Raw genomic sequence first — 24,229 nt, 5'->3', positions numbered from 1 at the left:
ATGCATGAATTTGATTTTTTAGTACCTCTCTTTCACACTTGCGTTCGAGGTATGCGCATTGTTATCACACCGGAGTTGGTCTCCGATGTGCTCCGTGTCTCGAGGGTAAAGTTTCCTGACTACCTTAGTTGTGAGCATTTGAGAACTATGTCCAAAGATGAGCTTAAATTTGCTTTTATGAGCACCTTTCTGACTGGGGTGAGCGTCAGTTCACTTACTGTTCGGACTTTGCAAAAGGCCTTCGGTTTTTGAACATGGTTATGACTTTTTTTCTTCACCATTTTTCTCACTATAACTCTATCACAAAGCCTCATGCTTGATTTTTGTTGTCCTTTCTTGAGCATCTTATAGATTTTCATTCTCACTTTATTCTGTCTATCTTAGATGTTTATAGGGATTCGACATCCCGTGATAAGCTCATTTTTCCTTCGGCTATCACGAGGATCTTACGCCATTTTTCTGTTCCCTTTTTAGCATCTGACTATTTTTCTTATATGTGTCCCATAGACTACGCTACCGTTAAACATAGCGAGGTGCAGTTTAGGTCGAGACAGTCTGGGTCAGCAGCTCCTTCCTCTCGTTCGGCTCCATCTCGATCTACTCCATCCACATCCGCTCCCTTCTTTTCTACGGGTGATGTGACTCTAGGAGACATCATGACGCAGCTTCAGCGATTGGATGCTCGCCTTGATACACTCTCTACAAAGCTGTATCAAGTGAACGTTCGTGTCGGCCGTATTGCACGGTGGCAGGCGGTCATGGGTGGCTTTGCTCCTAAGGCTTCTCCTCTACCTCCTCCAGTGGCTTCTGACTCTAAGGCTAAGGATGATGATGATGGTGATGACGATGATGCTTTCGATGATGATGATGATGGAGATGCTAGCTCTATTGATGAGATGTCTACTTGACACTTTTACCTTTTATCACTCGTGACAAAAAGGGAAAGTAGTTTTGGATATGAGATTAGTCATTCTTTAGGGGAGAGTTAGTATAGGACCATTTTGTTAGGGGGAGTGTTGATATCTGAGGGATGTAGTGAGGATTACATGTATCTTTTTCTTTTCTTTCTACTTTAGATACATTCATAGGTCTTGTGACCATTATTGACATACATTGTACTTATCTTTTTTATATGTTGATGTATGTTTCTTTTCTTTCTTTATGCACATGCTTCTTATTACGTGTATGCAATCTATTATTTCTGTTTTACACAAAGATGCCTTGATAAGTTTTGTTTAAAGTGTTTCAAAAATACAGATTGTCAAAGTCTACTTGCCATAAACTCTCTTCTTGCAAAGTTTTTCAAGAGTTTGTGTTAAGATAGATTTTATTGTATTCTACAAATGAATATGAGTTGAGTGATTTATGACTTCTCGCATATGTTCATTTGTTTGTTGTGGTTTTGTCATGGATTGCCAAAGGGGGAGATTGTTAGGACATATGTGATTCACTTGTTAGGAATATATGTCACTATTTTATGTAATTGACTAATCCTTTGACAAAATGCACTTTACTTGTATTTAGGTAGATTTAGGATGTATTTAATACTTCAAGAAACTTTGTTTCAAAATCAAATATTTAAGCCATGCAAGTCTATCCAAGATTTAAGCTGAAAAGTGCAAGTTCATTAAAGCTCGACAGCTAGCTTGATAGCCAGTATCTATCGAGCTTGAAGAGCTATTCCAGCCCCGTGGCTCGACAGCTTCTCGACAGCTGTTTGACAGATGGCTATTTGTTGAGGTTTATGAAAAACAGATTTTCAGTTCTGTTTTGACTCTAATCCGTGATTATGTGTTTGGGCCTTCTTTTCTCACAACCTTAGACATATAAAAGGATTATTTTAAGAGCCGTCAAAGGTGTACACAAGTTGCACAAGTGTTGAGCAAAGTTTGTTCAAGAAAATTGTGACCAGAGACAGAATTTGCCTTAGTTCATCATTCTTGTGTAGAAGTGTTTGTGCATCGTAGGGTTTTGTGTCCCAGCATCTTCTGGATCTTCATCATGAATGAACTAAAGAACTTTGTAGCCAACAACTTTCTCTCGTTGGTGATTGAAGTCATGTACTAGGATCCGCGCAATTGGTTAGTCACAAATTGGGAGCCGTGCATTACAAGGAGAGATTGTCATTACAGAACAAGTCCAACTGGGTATTAAGGTAAGGGTTCAATTGTAGGTTGGTATAAGGTATTAAGATTCTTTTAATTGTAATTATTTGTTGTGATAATAGTGGATTCTCGGGAGTGGTGACCTTAAAATCATTCGATAGGGTTTTTGCTGTGTTGGTTTTCCCCATTCGTAAACAAATCACCGTGTCAATTTATTTTCCACTGCACTTAGTTTAATTGGTGATTTGTTTGTGTTACCACGCATTTACATATTAAGTTGATTAATTAATAAACTTGGCTAATTAATAAATTAATTCATCACAAAGGGTCAATACGTTTTTGGCCTATCAGCATAGTCACTAAAATAAAAAAGAGTAACATGTGAAAGAGTTGTGATGTTTTCGAAAGATTTTGTCACCACTCTTAAAATTTAAATCTTAAGAGCTAAAAAAACATCAAATTATTGTAGGAATATTACTTGGTGAACTACTGAGTTGCAAACTTGATAGTATTGAAAGTGCTAAGATCATCCCCATCTTTATAGAAGCTCTACGTCAAAAGAATGAAAGAATTACCTTTTCTATGGAGCATTTTAAGCACTCAAAAGATTCATCATCTAGTGAAAATTCAAAAGACCTTTGAACATTAAATCAGAGCATTTGATGTCTTGTCCTTAACTGCAAAGTTATCAACATAGTAGACACTGTTTCCAATACCTGTAAGAAGCAGCAAAATTAATATCAATGTCCAACTTTAAGGCATAAATGTGAATAAATTAATAATAACAAAGGAAAACATTTGTACATTATACCAATTTTTGCAAAAGTATATTAGTCATAGTTTGAAACTTAATTTGGAGTATATTAACCAAAGGATTGTAGTGTCTTATGAATAAGGACTATCCTAACCATAAATATATAATCCCATCTAATTGCTTCAAGTCCTCAACAACAAACATGCAATCACAAAAAAATGAATTTTTCATAAACATTACAATAATTACAAACAACTTAGAACTCCATTGTTCTCTTATTGTTCATCAAGCTTTAGCTTTAGCACTCTTAAGAGTATAGAGATAATTGAACACTCCCATAAAACAATAACATTAATATAAAAACAAATCATGATTTTTTTGTTTTTTGTTTTAAAAATTACTTGAAGAGTTTGTGTGCTTCTAAAAGATACAAAATACTTCAACAATCAATCAAGGTCCATAATTCTAAATTTTTTTTAAAAAGTAAATGGTAGTACCTGAGTTGTAAGAAAGGTCTCAACCTCCATCAGCATTTCACTAGGGAGCATTACTTTACTCCTATACTAAGATAACCCTCCTTATTTCCCTTCCAACTGACAACTCTCCATATAGAACAATTATAGAATCAAACAAAATATCATTCAGGAATTTTATCAAACAGATTGTGTATATAAAATAATTTTTTTAAGAAGAGTGCATATAAAATTAAGTTGTTCTATTGCCTTCTATTCATGAAAATCATATAGCAGAATTAGTAAAAAGATGTTAGAAATGAGATTAAGTAAGGGTTTTTATTTTTTATTTATAGTAAAAATAAAGTAACTTTTTAAAGTTTGAAAGTGGAAACTAATGGCTATGCCTTCTTTTGCTTTGCTTCGGCCTCGTTATTTCAAAATTGCAAGTGAAGACTATGGATAGTTGGTTCAATTGCACACTCTACTGTCTTTGCATATTTGTAAATATAATTTGCAGACATATAAATGTTGAACTTTTAGTATATCTATAAATTTTCTATGTATTAAACTTTCCAAACAGAACAATAGAATAAAAGAGAGTGATGGTTCAATATTTAATGGCTTGAAAGTATATTTATGTTTTTGGTGGGCAAACACTATGTCCTTGCACTCAGTTAAATTCAACTTCAAATGTCTGACCCTCTGCAAAGCAGAATAGGATCCAGTAGCAAAGCCTCTGCAATGGCACATTGTCCCTATGTAATGGCACTAATCTTGGTTTTGCATGCTAAGCCACCATTCAACTAACCTATAAAAACAACTACAATAAAAAACTCGCAACCTAAATTCAATACCAAGGCTTAAAAAGATAAAACTGTTTTTTTTAGCAGTGTTAGAGACATATCTAAATTAGAGAAAAGAAATACAAAAGCAATCAAGTTTACAAATTCGTGGGTGCATATCGCACTCTTAAAATCCAAATTGACTTTAGAAATCAGTATTATTCAAACTAAAATCCAATTGACAAAAATTATTAAATTAAAACTAAAGCAGAAACTAAAACTAAATAAAAGTTAAAATGAAAAAGACCTGAACTTGTACAACAGAGGCAGAAGGTTTGAAAAGGAAAAAATAGGAGGCTGAGTGGAGACAAAGACGGTTGGCATTTTAGGTAGTCAAATAATTATTCAACCAAACAGACGGTTAAGCTAAGCTAAATAGGATATGCTAAAAAACCCTAAATAGCAAAATAAAGCAGAATTTGAAGATAAAGCAAAATTTGTAGGATTGTTGTCAGATTTTAAGGGTTGCAAGCTCTTCAATACTATCTCTACTACGAAACACATCCATATCCACAATATTTTCCTACTAAACTTGTAGAATTTGATTTTCTATTAGTGTTTCACTGACTTCAACAAAAAAGAATAGAGGAAAAAAGGTTAGGAATTGAAATCCCTAAATTGACAGAAAATCTAATTGAAGACAATAGGAAAAGAAATTAGTCATAGATTAATTAAGAAATACTTAGAGAGAATGGTTTGATATGGAGGCCGGGTAGGAGATTGAAAACGTTGGCACCCATGGTCGAGCTTGGGTTTGCATTTGAGAGAGGGGCACCGATGGTCGTGCTTGGTTTTGCATTTGAGAAAGGGTAGATAACAAAAATAACTCATCAGATTGACCCAAAAAAGAAAATTCTTTTATATAGTTAGCCTTCAATAGCCTTAAACTTTATATCAAGTGGGTCTTTAGAGTGTCCCATGAAAGAAAACTCTTTTGTATGGCAATTTGCACTGAGAAGACGTTGGGACAAAGAGTAGTAGATGAACGAAATCCCAACCTGTGAGAAACAAAAAAAAAAAATAGAGAAAACACACGCCAAAGAAAACAATCACACACACAAGACAATATTTATGTGGTTCAGCAATTTGCCTACATCCACGGAGTTGCAGGGATTTCACTATTATCAAGGAAAAAAAAATACAAAAATGCGGCTACAGTTTTTCTTCTCTCTTTAAAAACACGGCTACCACAAAACCTAGTCACTAAACTGCGTTTTCTACACAAAACGGGCCAATTTTTTTTTTTTTTAATGGTCCAAACCTCCACTCCATGGACTAAGTCTCAGAAAATCTTCCATTAAAAATCACGCAACATTATTCGGGTCGGGTCATCAAACCAGATCAAACAAAACTAGGCTCCACAAAGCCCAACATGGAGATGGAGAGGGCTTTCTTTGGTCTTCGTTGGTTCTTTAGTCTGAAAACATTATTGAAATAGAAAATAAGTTTGTCTTGCAACTTGACCTTGGCAATACAAAGTCGGTGGCAACAATGATGGTTATTGTGGTCTGTTGCATTTCTATATGTAATTGAACAGGAGAATTTTTTTTTTTGGAACTTTAAGCAAGCAGTACCTTGTTTAACATAAAATTTTTCTTATAATTTCATTTTCTGCCTTAATGTTTTGAGCAGGATGTGGCATTTTCTGTTGATGGTTGGGCTCTTGAAATTGCACTTAAGTATTATCGGAAAGCCTTTACTGAATTAGCAATATTGTCAAGGACTACTATATGTTGTCGTGTGACACCATCACAAAAGGCGTAGGTGGCCCCATCAAACTTTCTATTTGTTATATTTGTATTCCTTTTCCTTGTACTCCTTTGACTTGTTTACTTTTTTTCTTCATACATGCAAATACTTGGTTATTTTAAGATTTTCTTTATCTATTTTTGTGTGCGCCAAAAATGAGGTTAATGGGCCGGCTCTCACTTGGGCTTACAATCTATTTGTAGTGTGGGTTTTGGATTTCCTACCTTGGGTAGTTCCTAACACAAAGACTCAATAAAGCAACCTCTCCCTATGAACTCCTTTGTTCTCACTATTACTGCTCTTTTGTTGCTCTCTCGCTCCTTCTATTCTTTCTTCTGGAACTTTTTTCAACCCCCTTTTTCCCATAGCTTCTCATATTTATAGCCTAAAATTAGTGGAGGAGTTATGATTACTCTTGTGGTGAGTGGAAAGGAGGTCCAATGTTATTATCCTTAAGTGGGTGTTTAGGTGGGAGTGGGAGGAGTGGCATTGGAACTATCTCCCACCTCAGAAAAGCTGCTCGGTGGCGATACTCCCTAAGGTATTGTTGGGCAGCTGAGAGGCAGTACCCCGAGCAGTCGTTGTCTTGTTCGGGATGTAATTGACTAGGTAAGGCCCGGGTGATGAAACACGATGTGTACAGATTGAGAGTATTTGCCTCATGGGCTCTAAGCTGGCATGAGGCCTGGGTTTATGGCCCTAGAAGGCCTGGGGCCCAAAGTCGGACAAGGGGGTTGGGGTCATGGGCCATACCGTTCGGTCAAAATTCAGGGCCCAAGTGGGCCTGGGGTCCTTTACACCGTACATTAACCCCCCCTTGATTTGTGTCTGGTCCCCGAGAATGAATCAAGGACACAAAGATAGAAACTATTTGGGAAGTCCAACGGGTAGATACTTGGCAGTTGAAAGGCTTATTAATGCACCCTTAAAAGATGCATTGTATCTGGCTGCCTCGTTCAGCCATCATCATTATCTGACAGTTAGTGAACCGAGGTGGCGCGCGTGGCAGTTACCATGGAGATTCATAGGGTTTCCCGCCTCTCATTTATTAAATGTTATTTACTCCCCCGTTGGCTCCTATAAATAGTTCTCTCTAAATCTCTTCTTCACTTTTTACATTCTCCATTCTTCAAACTCCCTCTTTGCCGAGCATACTCCTTTCGTGCGTTCATCCTCCAACCCAGAACACTTTCTCTCCTTAGAGCCCACAATAAGTTCCCTCTGTCTTTTCTTCTACTCTTTTTTCTTCTTTCAATTTTCCCTTAATCTTAGTTCAGGAATCTTAGTTTAGGAATGGGCTATTCCTATCTTCTATGTTCAGAAGCATCTTTGGCTAGCTTTAGAGTGGCCTACAATGCTCCTGGAGATGTTGATATCGCCTACTGTCATGAAGGCGATATTGACATCCATATGCGCTTGGGTTTAAACGCTATGTTCTTTCCCCTAATGGCTATCCTTGAGGGTGGGGTTAGGTTTCCCGTTGACCCTCTCATTATAAGCACCCTTAGATTTTATGGCCTTTGTCCCAACCAACTCCCCCCTAATTTTTATCGAGTGGTGAGTTGCGTTAGTAGGTTGAACTAATTTTTCGGGTTGCAACTGAATCATCATGACATCAACTTTATGTATAATTTATGTGGAAACATTAGGTCATATTATTATTTAAAGACTAGGGAAATACGGGTACGGCTCATATCATGCCTACCTGACTTTCGTTCGGGTGAGTGGCAATTGGCTTGTCGATGAGCTCCCTTGCCCACTCTCGCCACGTGATGTTTGTCAGTACCGAGTATCTTTTACTTGTTAATTTGTACTTACTGTTATTTTGATCAAGTGGTCATTAACCAGTTTTTGTATTGTCTATGTAGAAAGCAAAAGGTTCAAACCAGACCTCAGAGTAGTGCGCGTTTGGGACCTAAACTTCGTGCTTAGGTCAGAGATTTTCGTTCACTTGGATGGATAACTCCGAGCATCACATTTGATCCTTGGTGTTGACCCTTTGTACTCCACTTAGCAAATGTTTAGTCAAGCTCTGTTAGTAGATAGTCCACTTCTCTCATATATCGATGTTCGGCATGCAAATTTCCTCCCCCCAAAACTAACTCTAGGCGAAGCACGTGATCTCGGCCCACGGTACACGGCCTCAGACGAACTTGCACTAGTAAGGGATGCTTTAGCTGAACATGTGTCCCAAATCCGCAAAGTACACGTGCCTGTTGAGCCCGAAGCCCTTATTGAACCTGAAGCCCTCGTTCAGGTAGCTGAGTCGACGGAGGTTGAATCAGTTAACTCCTCAGGAACCGAAGTTGATCCCGGTGATGAGATGGTTACTAGAAAGATGATGACTATTGGCCGCTTTGTACTTGGCGTTCGGCCAGCCCCACAGCAACAGGAACCTAGAGGCAGAGACCCAACTCCTCCCCTACCTCCTCCTTTTGACCGTTCTCAGAAGAGACAACGCTCGACCGAGCAAACTCAAGGAGGTTTGGGTGATGTGCCCACAAGGACTCCCCCTTGGACGTTTGGGGGATTGTTATCGGAGAACCTACAGCCTAGGTCGGGATGAACGTGGCGTCCACCTCCTGATTCGAGGCGAGTTGGCAGCCTACATTCCACTTTGATGGCAAGCCCAGGGGGGGCGCGTTGCCCAGAGTTTAGTGCACGACCTTCTTCTGCCTGAAGACATTAGCGTCTTCGAGGACGAGATTGATGAGTCACTGGCCAGGTAGTTAATGTGGTATACCATAGCGATAAACTTTCATCCCTTTGCTCCCTATTTATTTCAATACATGTACATCCTTTTTGCTTTTGTACTTATCGTTATTTCTTTATCAAGCCGCACAACTAACCCACGCCCTTGACGGGAGGCTGAAGGAGCTTTACAAGGATGCCGAGCGGGAAAAGGCCCTTAAGGAGGTTGCTGCGGTGACTGTGCAGGAGAAGGCCTAGGTTGTCGAGATCGCGGAAAAGAAGGCTGTTGCGTTTGAGAAGGCCAAGGCGTTGGCAGAAAAGAAGTTCTCGGAGCTGGAGGCGAAGGCTGGAGAGACTGAGCTCAAGCTAGCGAAAGTCGAGAGTCTTAACCTTACTTAGGTTAAGGAGTTAGCTAATCTGAAAGTAGCTTTGGAGGCTTGTGAAACTAAATGGTATAATGAACGATTTGTTGACGCAGAAAACTCTGCGGAACCAGTGGTTCGCGAAGCTCGGAAACTCGAGTTTGAGGAGGGGTGGTTGGCTGCCCTACAAGCTATGGGGGTCCCCGAGAATTCTCCTTTAAGGAACCCTAATCAAATCCCTTTCCTGGATCCTCCTACTGCCGTATAGAACCTTCATGGTGCTATCGATGAGGAAGAGACTCCTAGCATGAGGGAGTTGGTGGAGGCAATTGACTCCCATGTGGAGTCAGTTGACATGGAAGTCACCAGCAACCTTCGTGCTGGTGATCAGCCTAGTGAGGATGTTCAGCATCAGCTACCTTTAGCAACTCAGCAACCACCTGAGGATGTTGCCTAATTTTAGCCTGCAGACCCTTCAGCTTGATTCCCGAGCTAAGTTTTTGCCTTTTGCTTTTCTTTGGTTTAAGTAATTTCTTTATTTTCATGCAGTTTTCCTATGTCATCGGGTTATGGTGATAGAACAATTATTTTGCCGGGTTTAATTTTCCCACAGTCATCGGGTGGTGATGACAGAACATTGGTTTAGTTTCTGTGATGGTTTTATTTGATTATGGTACTGTTGCTGAACATTTGTTATATTTATGAATGTTTCATACTAAGTTGTTCCTTTCATCATGTTCTTTTATTTTCTCCTTATTATGTATACTCCTAGTGACCGGGTGGTTTAATCACGGTTTGCTTCTGAATGGTGATTGAAATAGCTTACTTGTTTATCTTCGAATGTAAAGGTTGTATCTGGGCATGTATGATGACCGGGATCCGTCTGGAAGGGCTCGTCTTTAGCCAAAAAGAATTGGCTCCTTGGCGATAAAATCCACATTTGATATCTGTTTACCTTTCTGCCCCCCGAATAATTGGATGCATTCTTTGCATGCTTGGTGGCTAGAATAGTGCTAAAGAGCCTGTTCCTATTCTTGAAATGGCTTAACGTAGGTCTCCATCTGCCCAATGGTAGAGATCGAACCGGGAAGCAATTTCCGTCCTTGAATAGCTTCTAGTGTAAGGTTTCCTCTTGCCCTCAGAATAACTTACCATAAGGTTTCCACCTACCCGGGGATGATGATCGAACCGAAGTCAGGTTTCTGCCTTAGAATAATTTACCATAAGGTTTCCCCATGCCCGGGGATGATGATCATACTGGGGTCAGGTTTTTGCCCTTAGAATAGTTTATCATAAGGTTCCACTTACCTGGGGATGATGATCGTACCGGGGAATGGTTTTTGCCCTTAGAATAATTTACCATAAGGTTTCCATCTGCCTAGTGATTGAGATCAAATCAAGAAGTAGGTTTCTGTCCTTAGGATAAAATTAGGTTTCCACCTGCTCGGTGATTGAGATCAAACCGGGGAGCAGGTTTCTGTCCTTAGGATGAAATTAGGTTTCTACCTGCTCGATGATTGAGATCGAACCAAGGAGTAGGTTTCTGTCCTTAGGATGAAATTAGGTTTCCACCTGCTCGGTGATTGACATTGAACTAAGAAGCAGGTTTTTTTTCCTTAGGATGAAATTAGGTTTCCACCCGCTCGGTGTCCTTAGGATGAAATTGGGTTTCCACTTGCTCGGTGATTGACATCGAACCAAGAAGCAGGTTTTTGTCCTTAGGATAAAATTAGGTTTCCACCCGCTCGGTGATTGACATCAAATTGAGAAGCAGGTTTTTGTCCTTAGGATGAAATTAGGTTTCCACCTACTCGGTGATTAACACCGAACCGAGAAACAGGTTTTTGTCCTTAGATCATATTGTCTTAGTACTTCTCGTGTGAGTTGACCGGGGCTAACATATCGTTGGTAATGGAATTATAAACACAAATAAATCTACATGGATAAACATCACAGTTGTATTGATTAATGATATGCACATATTACATTACATTCAACGTGTACCCCCATGTATTGACAGTTAGTGGTAAAATTTCTTTAGGTTGTGGGCATTCCATGGTTGGTGAAGCAGTCTCTTGTCTAAGTCGTACAAATAGTATGCCCCTATGCTCACGATGGCAGTAACCCTATAAAGCCCTTCCCAAGTTGGGGCTAACTTCCCTACATTAGTGTCTCGCATATGTCCTACCGCTTTTTGCAACTCCAAATCCCTAGCACCGAATTCTCGAGTCTTCACATCCTGGTTATATTACCGGGTGAGCTTCTGTTGATACTCGGCTAGTCGTATTATTGTTGACTCTCGGCACTCTTCTAGTAAATCTAGACACTTCACCATCAATTCTTTATTTTAGGCTAGGGCAAACCCTGTAATCCGTGCACTACATAGGTTTATCTTGGCTGGTATGACGGCCTCTACCCCGTATGTTAAGGAGAATGGGGTTTCCTTCATGGACCTTCTTGGTGTTGTTCGGTATGCCCATAGGACATTTGGCAGCTCCTCAGCCCACTTGCCCTTCGTTCCTTCTAATCTCTTCTTCAATCCGTTCATAATTGTTTTGTTAATGGCTTGCCTGGCCATTACTCTAGGGGTAAGCCAGAGTGGAATATTTGTTCTTGATGCCAAGGTGGTCGCAAAACTCGCGGAAGGCTTTACTATCAAACTGCAAACCATTATCAGATATGAGGGAGTCTGGCACCCCAAACCTTGTGACTATATTTTTCTACACAAATTTCTTGACGTCCACGTCTCGAATATTAGCCAATGCCTTAGCCTCCGCCCACTTGGTGAAGTAATCTATAGCTACTAGGACAAACCTCCGATTGCCTATGGCTCGAGGAAACGGGCCGAGAATATCCAGCCCCCTACTATACGAAGGGCCAAGGGTTATTGATCGAGTTCAGATAACCTATTGGTTGGTGGATCAAGAGGGCGTGCTTTTTGCACTGTTCACACTTTTGTACATACTCAGCAGCATCCCTCTACATCTGCGGCCACCAAAATCCCTGAGTCATCGCTTGGTGTGCCAGTGAGCGTCCCCTCACATGATTGCCGCACACCCCATCATGTAGCTCAGCCAAGAGTCCATTGGCCTTCTCAGGTGCAAACATAAGAGCTACAACCTCTCAAAAGATCTTCGGTATAACTTGTGATCTGCTGACAGCCAATACCGACTGGCTACTCGGCGTACCTTGTTAGCTTCCCTGTCATCATCCGGTACTTGATCTTCGGCTAAAAAATTGATAATTGGGTCCATCTAGCATGGTCCGGGTGTTGAAACCACTGCAACACCTATCACGGAGTTAATACTCGATTGTGCTATAAGCTCCACTTTGATCATTTGAGGCACATCCTCTGTCATCGATGACGCCAGTGTGGCCAGAGAGTCCGCATGCCTAATCTTCCCCCGAGTTACTTGGACCACCTTGGCCTTGGAAAACTAACCCATAACCTGCTTCGCTACCTGCAAGTATTCCTTCATTCGAGAATCTCGGGCTTCAAAACTGCCCTGCACCTAACTGACCACCAGTCGGGAATCGAAATGAATCTCAACTTCCTGTGCACCCATATCCCAAACGGCTCTCAATCCAGCAAGTAAGGCTTCATACTTAGCTTCATTGTTAGAGGCCCTAAACCCCAAACTGAAAGAATGTTGCAGCCTTATTCCTTCTGGAGTGATAATAACAATCCCGACTCCAGCCCCCATTGCATTTGATGCACCGTCCACGAACACTTTCCATGGGCAACAATCTACGTGACAAATTACTTCCATTTCGCTTCTAGGGGAAAAATCTGTTACAAAATCAGCCAAAACCTGGCCTTTCACCAAATTTCTTGACCTATACCTTATATCAAAGGATCCGAGTCAGGTCCCCCATTTAGCTATTCGGCCCGTGAAGTCAGATATTTTCATTAGCGACTGTAAAGGGTATTTGATTAATACATATACGGTGTGGGCTTGAAAATAGTGAGACAGCTTCCTGGTGGCATGCATTAGTGCCAGCACCAGTTTCTCCAGGGGCAAGTACCTTGTTTCCGCGTCAACCAGGGTCTTGCTGATATAATACATGGATTGTTGCACTCCTTGATCTCTTAAAAGCACGGCACTTATGGCGTGATTAGACACCGAGAGGTATGTGAATAGGTCCTCCCTGGGTTTCGGGCTTGTTAACATGGGTGCTTGGATCAAATACTCTTTGAAGTCTTGGAAAGCTCTTTCACACTCTTCATTCTACTGGAATCCCCTCCACTTCTTCAAAAGTTGGTAGAATGGACGGCAGTGATTGGCAAACTTCGAAATGAATCGGTTAAGGGCAGCTAACATTCCGGTCAACACTTGCACTTCCTTCGGATTGCTTGGTGGTTGAAGGCGCTTCACGACTTCTATCTGATCGGGGTTGACTTTTATCCCTCGGTTGGTGATTAGACACTCGAGGAACTTGCCAGCCCCCACCCCAAAAGCACACTTATTCTTATTAAGGCACAATTTATGTTGCCGCAGTACTTCAAACACCCCCTAAAGATCCTCTATATGTCATGCCTTCTGTTTATTTTTCACCACCATGTCATCAATGTATTCCTCAATCATGCGCCGAATCTTGTCCCGAAACATTCTGGTTATCATCCGTTGATATGTGGCCCTGGCATTTTTTAACCTAAAAGGCATCACGGTATAATGGTAGTTGGTGTCAGGTGAGATGCATGCTGTCTTTTCTCGATCCTCGGCGGCCAGGGCAATCTGGTGATAGCCTTGAAAGGCGTCTAGGAAACTCATCCTCGGGTGTCTATAAGTGGCATCTACCAATTGATCGACCTTCGACATAGGAAACGGGTCCTTTGGGCATGCTCGGTTCAAATCCATGAAATCTACGCAAACTCTTCACTTTCCATTCTTTTTCTTCACCACCACAGTATTGGCCAGCCACTCCAAGAAGAAAATTTCCCTTATCACCCCAGTGTCCTTTAGCCTCTTAACCTCGAACTTAACTACCTCAACATGTTCCTTAGCTGACCTCCTTGGCTTCTGCTTCTTAGGAGGGAATGATGGGTCTACATTAAGCTTGTGGACTATGAATTCGGGATCTACCCTGGGCACTTCATATGGGCTGCAAGCAAACACATCTACATTATTTATAAGGAATAGTAGCATCTCCACCCTGTCTTCGCCCTTCATATTTACTCCTACCTGGAAATATCTATCAATGTCGGGTAATATCTTTATTTTGACCAACTCCTTAGCATAACTAGCCCTCCTTCCCTCTTGGGGCTCCTATAATTGCTATAAGGGGACCTCCTTAGATGGGTCCCTTTGATCAGCCAGCTCATTTTTCTAATCAATCGCAGCAACTAGGCATTGTCTAGCCACTTGCTGACTTCCCCTTATTACAGCAATACCTTGCTTGGTACGGAACTTAACCTTAACATGCAGGGTGGACAGAATAGCCCCCATTGCGTGAATCCATAGCCTTCCTAGAATCACCGTATATGGAGAAAATGAAGCAACTACTATAAATGCTACTACCACCTCCTTACCTTTCATATTTACGGGAAGGGAAATTTGTCCTTGGGGAATCACCACCTTGCCATCAAACCCGACTTGAGGCGTATCATACTTTGAGAGGTCCTTGTCCTTTAGTCCGAGCCCATTGAATAGGTTTGGATACATCACGTCGACCCCACTTCCCTAGTCTACCATCACCCTTTTTACTACGAAACCATTTATTTGGGCCGTTACCACCAATTCATCATCGTGCGGCTGAATTGTCCCTTCTAGATCATCGTCGTTGAAAGCGATGGCTTCCAAGCAAACTTCATCCTCTTTTCGGAGGGTTGCACGCCCGAGTAATCTTCTACAGGCACTACAGTTAATACTCCTCTCCCCCTTGTCACAGCAGTACCCCTCGGGGCAGCGTAAATGACTTCAATCACTCCTAATGGGGGTGGGAGAGGGTTTCCCCTTTGCTGAGCACCTTGCTCGGTACCTCGGTTCCCTGAATCCACCATAAATTCCTTCAAATATCCAACTTTCACTAATTGCCCTAGATGATCTTTTAGCACCCGACATTGCTCGGTGGTATGCCCCTTATCCCTGTGATAAGTATAGTACAAATTCTAGTTTCTTCAAGATGGGTTACCCCCCATCTTGTTCGGCCATCGGAAATACGTCTCGTTCTTGATCCAGTCTACGATCTTGTGTATCGGCTCCTTGAATGTCACGTTCACCTCCTTCATTTGTATCTCTGGATCTTGTATCCTTAAATCCTTTCGGGGCCTTGACTGAAAACTGCCCTACCATGGACGATTCATTAGCGGGGCCTTACCTTTACTTTACAGCCGGTCATCCTCTAGGCATTTGTACTCCTTAATATGCCTCATGAACTGCCTCATATCTTCGAGAGGCTTCCTTGTCAATGACTCCCGCAGTTCAGAGTCCTTCGGCAGCCCCATTCTGAAGGTGCTTGCCTTAATCTTCTCGTTGCCCTTATCGATCTCATTATAAAGCTCCCAATACCGACTAGAAGAATTGCGAAGTGTTTCTCCTACCCTCATTTTCATGGATAGTAATGCGTCTACTAGTTGCAGTACTTGGCTACAGGTTACAAGCTGGATATCGAATTCTTGGATCAACTCGGCAAAACTATGAATGGAACCCTTCCATAACCCATTAAACCATCTCAAAGCAGTGGGCCTGAGGCTTGAGGGAAACACCTTACACATTAGCGCATCATTGTGAGTATGCAAAGACATCATCTGGATATAATGGCTGACATGCTCGACCGGGTTCGTTTTCCCATCGTAGGAGTTGAATGGTAGGCGTGCAAATTTGGCTCTGAATTGGAGCCCGTTTAATATCATCTAAGAATGGCGACTGAGCAGCTTTGCGTAAGGTGCAGCTCATAGTATCCATGGTGACATTACGGGCCTGTCGTTCTTCAGTGGAATCTGAATCCCAGTCTGCATACTCTCGTGAACGTGAATGGTCTCGACGTCGACGGGACTCCCGTGAATGTGATTGGTTTCGATGTCGATGGGACTCTTGTGAATGTGAACGGTCCCTGTGTCAACGGGAACTGGATTGATTAGACCCAATCCTATAGTGGTCTCCCCCACTAGCAGATCCCTTTTCTCGGTTGTTTTGGCCTCTTCTCCAGTGCCTACATCTCGCTTCTAACTCCAAATCTCTCACCAGCCTACGTAACCACTCAAGTTCCTCATCTCTGTCATCAAATTGTCCGTGCCTTGAAGCACCCGACATTGTCCGGTGTGCTTGGTATGACCCTTCTCCAAGGCTGGACTGTTCTTCCTCTCGCTCATGGTCCCTATCTTCATGCCTTTTGTGCCTTTGTTCTCGCCAAGTGGATCCTCGAGAAGATCCCACCGAACCACTTTTAGCATAACTCCCTAAACGTCTTTCAGACATTTCCCGAGTGTGAGTTTTAGTTGAACCACGACTTTGTAGGAGATCCCCACAGACGACGCCAATTATGCATGCCAAAAATGAGGTTGATGGGTCGGCTCTCACTTGGGCTCACAATCTATTTGTAGTGTGGGCTTTGGATTTCCTATCTTAGGTAGTTCCTAACACAAAGACTCAACAAAGTAACCTCTCCCTATGAACTCCTCTGTTCTCACTATTACTGCTCTTTTGTTGCTTTCTCGCTCCCTCTATTTTTAGTTTCTTCCGAAACTTTTTTCAACCCCCTTTTTCCCTTAGCTTCTCATATTTATAGCCCAAAATTAGTGGAGGAGTTATGATTACTCTTGTGGTGAGTGGAAAGGAGGTCCAATGTTATTATCCTTAAGTGGGTGTTTAGATGGGAGTGGGAGGAGTGGCATTGGAACTGCCTCCCACCTCAGAAAAGCCACTTGGCAGCAATACTCCCTAAGGTACTACCAGGCAGTCGAGAGGTAGTACCCCGAGCAGTCGTTGTCTTGTTCGGGATGTAATTGATCGGGCAAGGCCTAGGTGATGAAACACGATGTGTACAGATTTAGAGTATTTGCCCAATGGGCTCTAAGCTAGCATGAGGCCTGGGCCTATGGCCCTAGAGGGCCTGGGGTCTGGAGTTGGACAAAGGGGTTTGGGTCATGGGCCATACCGTTGGGTCGAAGTTCAGGGCCCAAGTGGGCTTGGGGCCCCTTATGCCGTACAATTTTTATTCCTTTTTCTTGCTTATATAGTTTTATCTTCTTTTTTTTTTTTCCTCCTCTCCACAAACGAGGTTCACTGCTGTACTAAAATGAATATAAGATACACCAATCTTCTAATAGCTAATGAATTGTGAACTACGGCAATCAAATATTAAAATCCAGGAGGAAGAATCTCTAAATTTTTAAATTTCGGCCCTAGAAAACCAAACCTCCTGATAACCAAATTTAATGGACGCCTCAAGATATTTAAATCTAATATTAGCTGTGTTGAATCTATTGCTGGTGGTAGGCCATGTCTAAAAAATGATCAACATAACCTAAAGCAGATAGGGGAAGGGAAAAGGTATGATTTGGACTTTGGAGCTGCAAAGAAGGAAGAAAATGACGGATATATATATTTTTTTTTCATAGACCGTAAACAGCACCCACAAAAGAAAAATGAAAATCAAGATGCACTCTTTTGTCCAAAACACTCAATTTTTCTATTAACCAACTCTCTGAATTCGTTGACTACGTTCAGCACAAATACATAATTAAAAGAATACTAATTTGACTAGTAAAATAAAAAATATTATTTTGTTGGCTTAGGAAACCAATTCCTACTTGGTCTAGAATTCGTCCAAGACAAGTTTACTGTTTCCTATTCCAAAAATTATCAAGTTTACTTTTTCCTACTCAACCTAGGAGACTAAATGTATTATATATATTAAGTTAGTGGCTTGCCAATTGAATTTTTTTATTTATTTTTTGGTTAATAGGCATAATATTCTTGTCAATTGAATTGTATTTTAGAGAAAGGGTTAGACGCATAGGAGAGAAGAAAGGTTTTTTAATTATTTTCTTCTTCTGTGTTAATCAATATGCAATTCGTTCAACTTAATCCTCGGGTATCCAGTCAAGCCTGGCAGCCAAAGATCGACCTTGTTCACGTTGAATCACGGCAACGATCATCGAAGGTTCAAGCTTATGTCAAGTTCTTTGTACAAGTAAATCGTCGAAAACTGTACCGAACACATGAAGGAGATCTTGTTTTATTAGGCAGCCAATCACATCATGTCTCTAGCACCGAAGGTGTGTACTTTGATTTGGATATGTTCAAGAGCTATGACAACTCGTGTCGAGAAATATCGACCCTTCTCGGTTATGAACCTGAAATCCACGAAGATTTTCATGCCCGTATAGCTGATGAAGTAATTTGCTTTGCACGCAATATTTGCAACTGGGTCGTAAAGTGTTGCCTATATATGTGAATATTGTCGTGAAAAAGGACCTTTTGCACGATGAGAGGTATTGGGTTACTAGGGCTTTGAGGGAATCGGATATGGAGTTTGAGAGAAGCAGATATGGTATGGTACCGGCAAGCCAGTCGGCGTTGAAGGGGGTGTTGAAGAGGGTGAGAGTAGGAGGAGGTTGCGTTAAGGGTTCGGAAGCAGAGAGAAAGTGTGTAGGTGAAAGAGAGTTGCACTATATGTCTGGAAGAGTTTGAACCCGGTTCTGAAGCCTTGTGCATGCCTTGCACTCATATATTTCATGCTGGATGCATGGTAAAGTGGCTGAATCAGAGCCATTATTGCCCAGTATGTCGCCTTGAGATGCCTACTAGTTAGATATTTGTTATGAGAATATATTTTGAGTCAAAGTAGATTCAATCATATTAGGATTTTGCTTTATTCAAGTTATATGGGTATCTATTCCTTTAGCGTATTGAGTCAAGATATGTGATAATCGATGGTACAAATTTGAAGTCTTGTAGCTTCTGACATATTTTTGTGTGTGGAATATGAATTTTATGGATTGACTCTATTCATTGTAATTTTATTTATTTATTATTATTATTATTAATTTTAGCCAATTGTTCAAAAGCAACAAAATACAATACTTAAATTAGTAGATATGATGATGTTGATTAAATAAGGAAGATTTTTTTTTTTTTTTTTCCTGCTAATTGATTGTATTGGAAGATTGGTAGTTATTCAAGAGTACTCGTGTCTGTTCATGCTTTCATATATTGATTTGGTGTTCTAGAATTAGTCTGGGAAAGACTGTCGCAATAAATGACCCTTCAAAATAGTATTAGACTCAGAATTCGAGTTAAGACCACCGCACACCCTTAGTGTGATGGTCGATTCACAAGTATAAGTGCTTGTAGGGTGTGGGAGGGCAAGAGCGAAGGTTCAAGTCTCCAAGAGGGAGTTTCACACACATATACACTTAGGCTAGAGTAGAATTTCTTTGTTGTAAAAAAAAAAAAAAAAAAGAATTCGAGTTAAGGGTTGTAATAAAAGTATGGTTTTGAAACCAAAGATATGCAACAATCCTGTTAGCGCATGAAATTATTACACTAGCTTCTGCTCAGACTTCCTGGATTAAAGGAAATAAAACAGTAAGACTATTGAAAAAAAATATTTTTCTATTTATTTATTTATCATATTTTTATAGTGAACCACTGAGAATCAAGCACTAATTACAAGAATTATGATCTACGTTGGAAACAATGATGAACTGTAACAAATTTGTATATGTGTCATCACCGCCTTCTTTGCAATGTTGTTCATCCTTATAGTATATGCCTATGGTACTTTGTCACAATATTCACCTTCAAGGAGTAGAGAATGTATTTGGTATCAAATAATACCATATCAACGGTATCAAAATCCAAAATATGTAAGACATGTCACCAAAAAATAACTAAACCACTAATATATGAAAGACATGTGTTAGTGGATAATTATTTTTTTGCACACATATTTTTCATTTATCGTATTTTGATATGGATGACGTGGTATCATTTGATATAAAATACTGTTTTTGAAAGAGTACTGTTAGAAAAAAAATGAATAACCATAAAAGATAAGAAGCAAAACTAAATTAGTAATGAAATCTACTTGATTACATGATATTGAAAAGCACGTTTACTAGTTACTACAACCTTTCTAGCCACAACGGCACCAAATAATACATATACCATAATTTTTACTAATGTTTTTTCAACCGATACAATTTTTTTCCAAAACTTAATTTATACATCATTTGTTGAAGTGATTGGTTTTAATATTGGTGGACAATCACTAGCAAAAGTTTAATAAATCCTAGCAAAAGTTGTGTATTCTAGACTTTCCCTTTTACTAATTCACTAGTGAATAAATATGCTTCCAACGCAAGAATTTTATTTTATTTCATTTTAATATAGGAAACAATGAAATCCTTTTTCCTTATTGTAGAAAAGAATGACAAGTTTTTAATTAGCAAACAAAAAGTTGGAAAGACTAACTAAAGGAAAAAAAAAAAAAAGAGTTGGAACGACCAATAACGTCTTAAGTCATCATAAGGAGCAAGATTGCAACATCAACTCAAAACTAAACTACCAAAAGTACCAATCAGTGATTCAGTGTATGGGAAAATGTCAAGTATATAGAGTGCTTAGAACAAGGAACTCATTATTGTTGTGTGTGACTCTGACTCTGACCTATTCATGCACTTTGAGTAAGTATGAATATATCAAATGACACCAGGAGTTCCCCAAACACTTTAGTAGGGATTACATACATACATATATATATATATATATATATATATATATATATGATAGGGCAAAAATGTATTGATCCCTTATAAATTAATTAATTACCCAAGTTAATTAATTAGGTTCAATTACATGCAATGACGTGGTAGCACAAACAAATCACCAATTAAATTAAATGCAGCAGAAATTAAATTTGACATGGTAATTTGTTTACAAATGAGGAAAACCACCAAGGCAACCCCCCCCCCCCCGCGGCTGATTTTAAAATCACCACTTCCAAGAATTCATTAATTAATAAATAAGTGATTACAAGTAAAAAGAATCTTATCAACTACCCTTGGCCTATCACAAATTACCAACCTACAGTTGAATCTTCACTCCAATATCGAATTGGACTTGATCTTGTAGTGATACTCTTTCTGTTTAATGCACGAATCCTAGTACGTGACTAACTAATGATACACGGATTCCAGTATGTGACTAACTCCAGTAACTTGAAGAAGGTTGTTAACTGCAAAGTTCTTCACTTCATGCACAATGAAGATTAGGAAGCTCATTGGTTATAAAATCCTTTGGCGTAAAAACGTAGTAGCTTTTTTCAGAGAGAATAAGAAACTGAGTCACTCAATGCATGTGTGACGGCATTTAAAATAAGTCTTATATATGTTTAGGGTTGTAAGAAAAGAAACCTAACACATACACATCAGCTTGGGTTGAAAATCAGATTTGGAAATTCTGATTCCGTAAGTCTCGACAGAAATAGCTAGTGTCGAGCTTCAACGTTAAATCTCGATAGAAAAGATTCTGTCGAGACTTTTGTCGAACTTTAGTGAACAGCTCTTTCTTTACTTGTTTCTTGGTTAGATCTTCATGGATTTAACACTTGACTTGAACTCTTATTTCTTGAAGTACTAAACCTATCTTAAATCTACCCAATTACAAGTAAAGTGTATTTTGTTAAAGAATTAGCCAATTATATAAAATATGTCCTTAACTATATATATATATATATATATATATATATATAGGGTTGGGTTCAAGTTACACCTAGTGTAACTCTAAGTAATGTTACACCACCTAATAACTTGTTATTGAATTAATATTTTGAAAATTCAATTGTTAAATTACATGTTCTTAACATGCATACCAATTTTCATATCAATCGGATGCTATTTACCATTTGATTCATAAACTCATTTTTTATGCATTATTTTAAACTACAAAAATTTGAATTTTAACAATTGATTGATGACATGGTTATTAATCTTTGATCACCTCGAAATTTTGCAAGCATGAAGGATATACAAAGATAACGTAATCTAACGGTGGATTTGTCCAATTAAAAAATATTGAGTGGTATAATATTGCTTAGAGTTACACCAGGTGTAACTTGAACTCAACCTATATATATATATATATATATATATATATGCTCTCTTGTTAAAGAGAGTCCCTAGTGAAATCTAAGGGACATCTGATGTGCTGTGTTACTCTTACCGCTTCAATGGCTCTAAACCTAGTAATATTTATTGTGAGTTCCTAGGTTTAGTTTCATACATAGGTTGTTTGGTTCTGTTCAAATGGAGAAGACAAAGCCTTGTCAGTGAACCTGGACAGAACTTTGTACCAGATTGAACTTTAAGAATCTTGAGATGAAAGTTCAATCTGTTCAAATGGAGAAGACAAAGCCTTGTCAGTGAACCTGGACAGAACTGTGTACTAGATTGAACTTTAAGAATCTTGAGATGAAGGGCCACATACAATTCTACCCTTTCAATCGGGGCCTTTCCTTTTCACCTTTATCAACCTAGATTTTTTGTAGATTCCGGTACATACATCAAATTGCGGCCGCCACAGGACTTCTTTAATTACAGGGGAAGACAAAACTAGAAACTTGAAGTTTACTATATATTGAGTATCGAAGTACTAGGCCCACAACATTTTTGACCACCGATCAAATCTTGGACATAATATTCCAAAATAAACCATGCCCCAAAACTTATTCATCTATAAAGTTATAAACACAACTTTCTCACAAGTTGTTTGAAGTGACAATGACAAACTTGCTAGATATATATATAGGAGTGTCAGTATTTGGCCAGGGGGTGAGGGGCTAGCCACCTAATAATAAAACTTGAAATTGGCTTATTTATAATTTAATGAAAAAGGTTTTACTTCAAATTTTTTTGCGGAAAAATCCTTCAACTTACCATGTGACAATTGATAAAATGATTCATTTGTATTTTTTAGCTACATAACATATTTAACGAGTCATGTGATTTGTTTCAATTATAGATGTAGATATAGTTTTACAAGTCTCCATGTATGTGTTGGAAGGAATTTTTGCAAATCTGTTTAAAAGAAACTATTGTCCTTATTTAATAGCCCCCACTTCAACACCCCCCACCCCAAAAAAAAAAAAAAGGGTACTAGTAACTGACCTATGATGAGTGCTCTTGGAGTAGTCGGCCAAGCTCTGGGTTAGGGTTTAAGTTAATTAAGTTTTGCTTATATGAATAGGATTGAAGAGGATAGGTCTTAGAAATGATTGTAGAAAAAGATTGGGAGAACTGGTGACCACTCATCTCAATATTCTTCCCTGCCCTCCTGCTCTTCCCACAATTCTGACTAGGTTCAATTCGTGAAACTTAATTCGCATACGTGGATGTCTCTCATCTTTAACTGTTCCATCTCTTCTCCATGAGGGCACTTTTGTGTATGTGAATGAATTAGCACAGAGATCCTCCATTATAAATATGGTAGGTTTGGTGTGCATTTTCTTACCACCAAACCATACCAAGAGAAAGGAACAGTCAGGTGTCTCCTAGAGTTCCCTTGAACACTTCACCGGGGCTCTTATTACACCCTTAAAGAAGGGGAATACTGCTCTACTGAAGTGTTTGGGGGAACTCTGGGTGGCAATTGACATTTGAACAAAGCCTAGCTTGGTGGTTAATCTTCTTACTCAAAGAGTTATCTAGGTTTAGTAGTTGCTGGCCTAAATCTTTAATCTTCTTAGTCAAAAGGGTTTATTTGATAGCCTAGCTATATCATGGATAGTATGAAGTATGAACTAGCCTGTTCCGTAGATCTTTCCTTTTTCTGCTTCCTAAAGTTTAGCAAAAGCTCACTTAAAAAGTTTCAAATATATATATATATATATACCACTGTTAATTTCATTAATTTTTTGTTGCAATTTGAATACTGTTTTTTAATGCTTCCCATTCAAGTTAGATATGTTTTGTGGGTATTTCAGCATTTTATGAATTGCAAAATTATTCACTGTATTGTGTTGCAATGTCATATATAGCAGTGCCGCATGCATGTTCGAAAATCCTCTGCCTTGCAATTTTTGTCCATGCATGCAGTGATGCAGCAACTGCTTTTGTCATTCATGGTCATGCATCTTTTAAGGTGACATTGTATGCGTTTTGATAGACAAATTAAAATATCTCAATCTTGCTTAGGTCAAATGCGTGAATAGTTGTATTAATCATTCATTTGAGGCACATATTCTATTTCATCATTGTGTGCTGTGGCAATAATTTCAAGAAAGTGCCTTAGCACACGGATGGAGAAGTGGAATTAATCTTCATTTT

At 39.4% G+C, this 24,229-nt stretch overlaps 1 protein-coding gene across 1 annotated transcript; it reads right to left on the bottom strand.

Moving 5' to 3' along the window:
• Nucleotides 1–13,835: 13,835 nt before the first annotated feature.
• Nucleotides 13,836–14,621, bottom strand: LOC126719898 (uncharacterized). The gene is made up of 2 exons (XM_050422398.1): nt 14,343–14,621; nt 13,836–14,141 (listed from the first exon to the last, which is right to left on the bottom strand). The coding sequence occupies exons 1-2, from the start codon at nt 14,619–14,621 to the stop codon at nt 13,836–13,838; spliced, it is 585 nt and encodes a 194-aa protein (XP_050278355.1).
• Nucleotides 14,622–24,229: the final 9,608 nt, after the last annotated feature.

This window comes from Quercus robur, chromosome 3 (assembly GCF_932294415.1).
Source record: "Quercus robur chromosome 3, dhQueRobu3.1, whole genome shotgun sequence".
NCBI lineage: Eukaryota > Viridiplantae > Streptophyta > Magnoliopsida > Fagales > Fagaceae > Quercus > Quercus robur.
The sequence above is the reverse complement of the archived record's forward strand: the minus strand, read 5'-3'. Positions and strand labels throughout refer to the sequence as shown.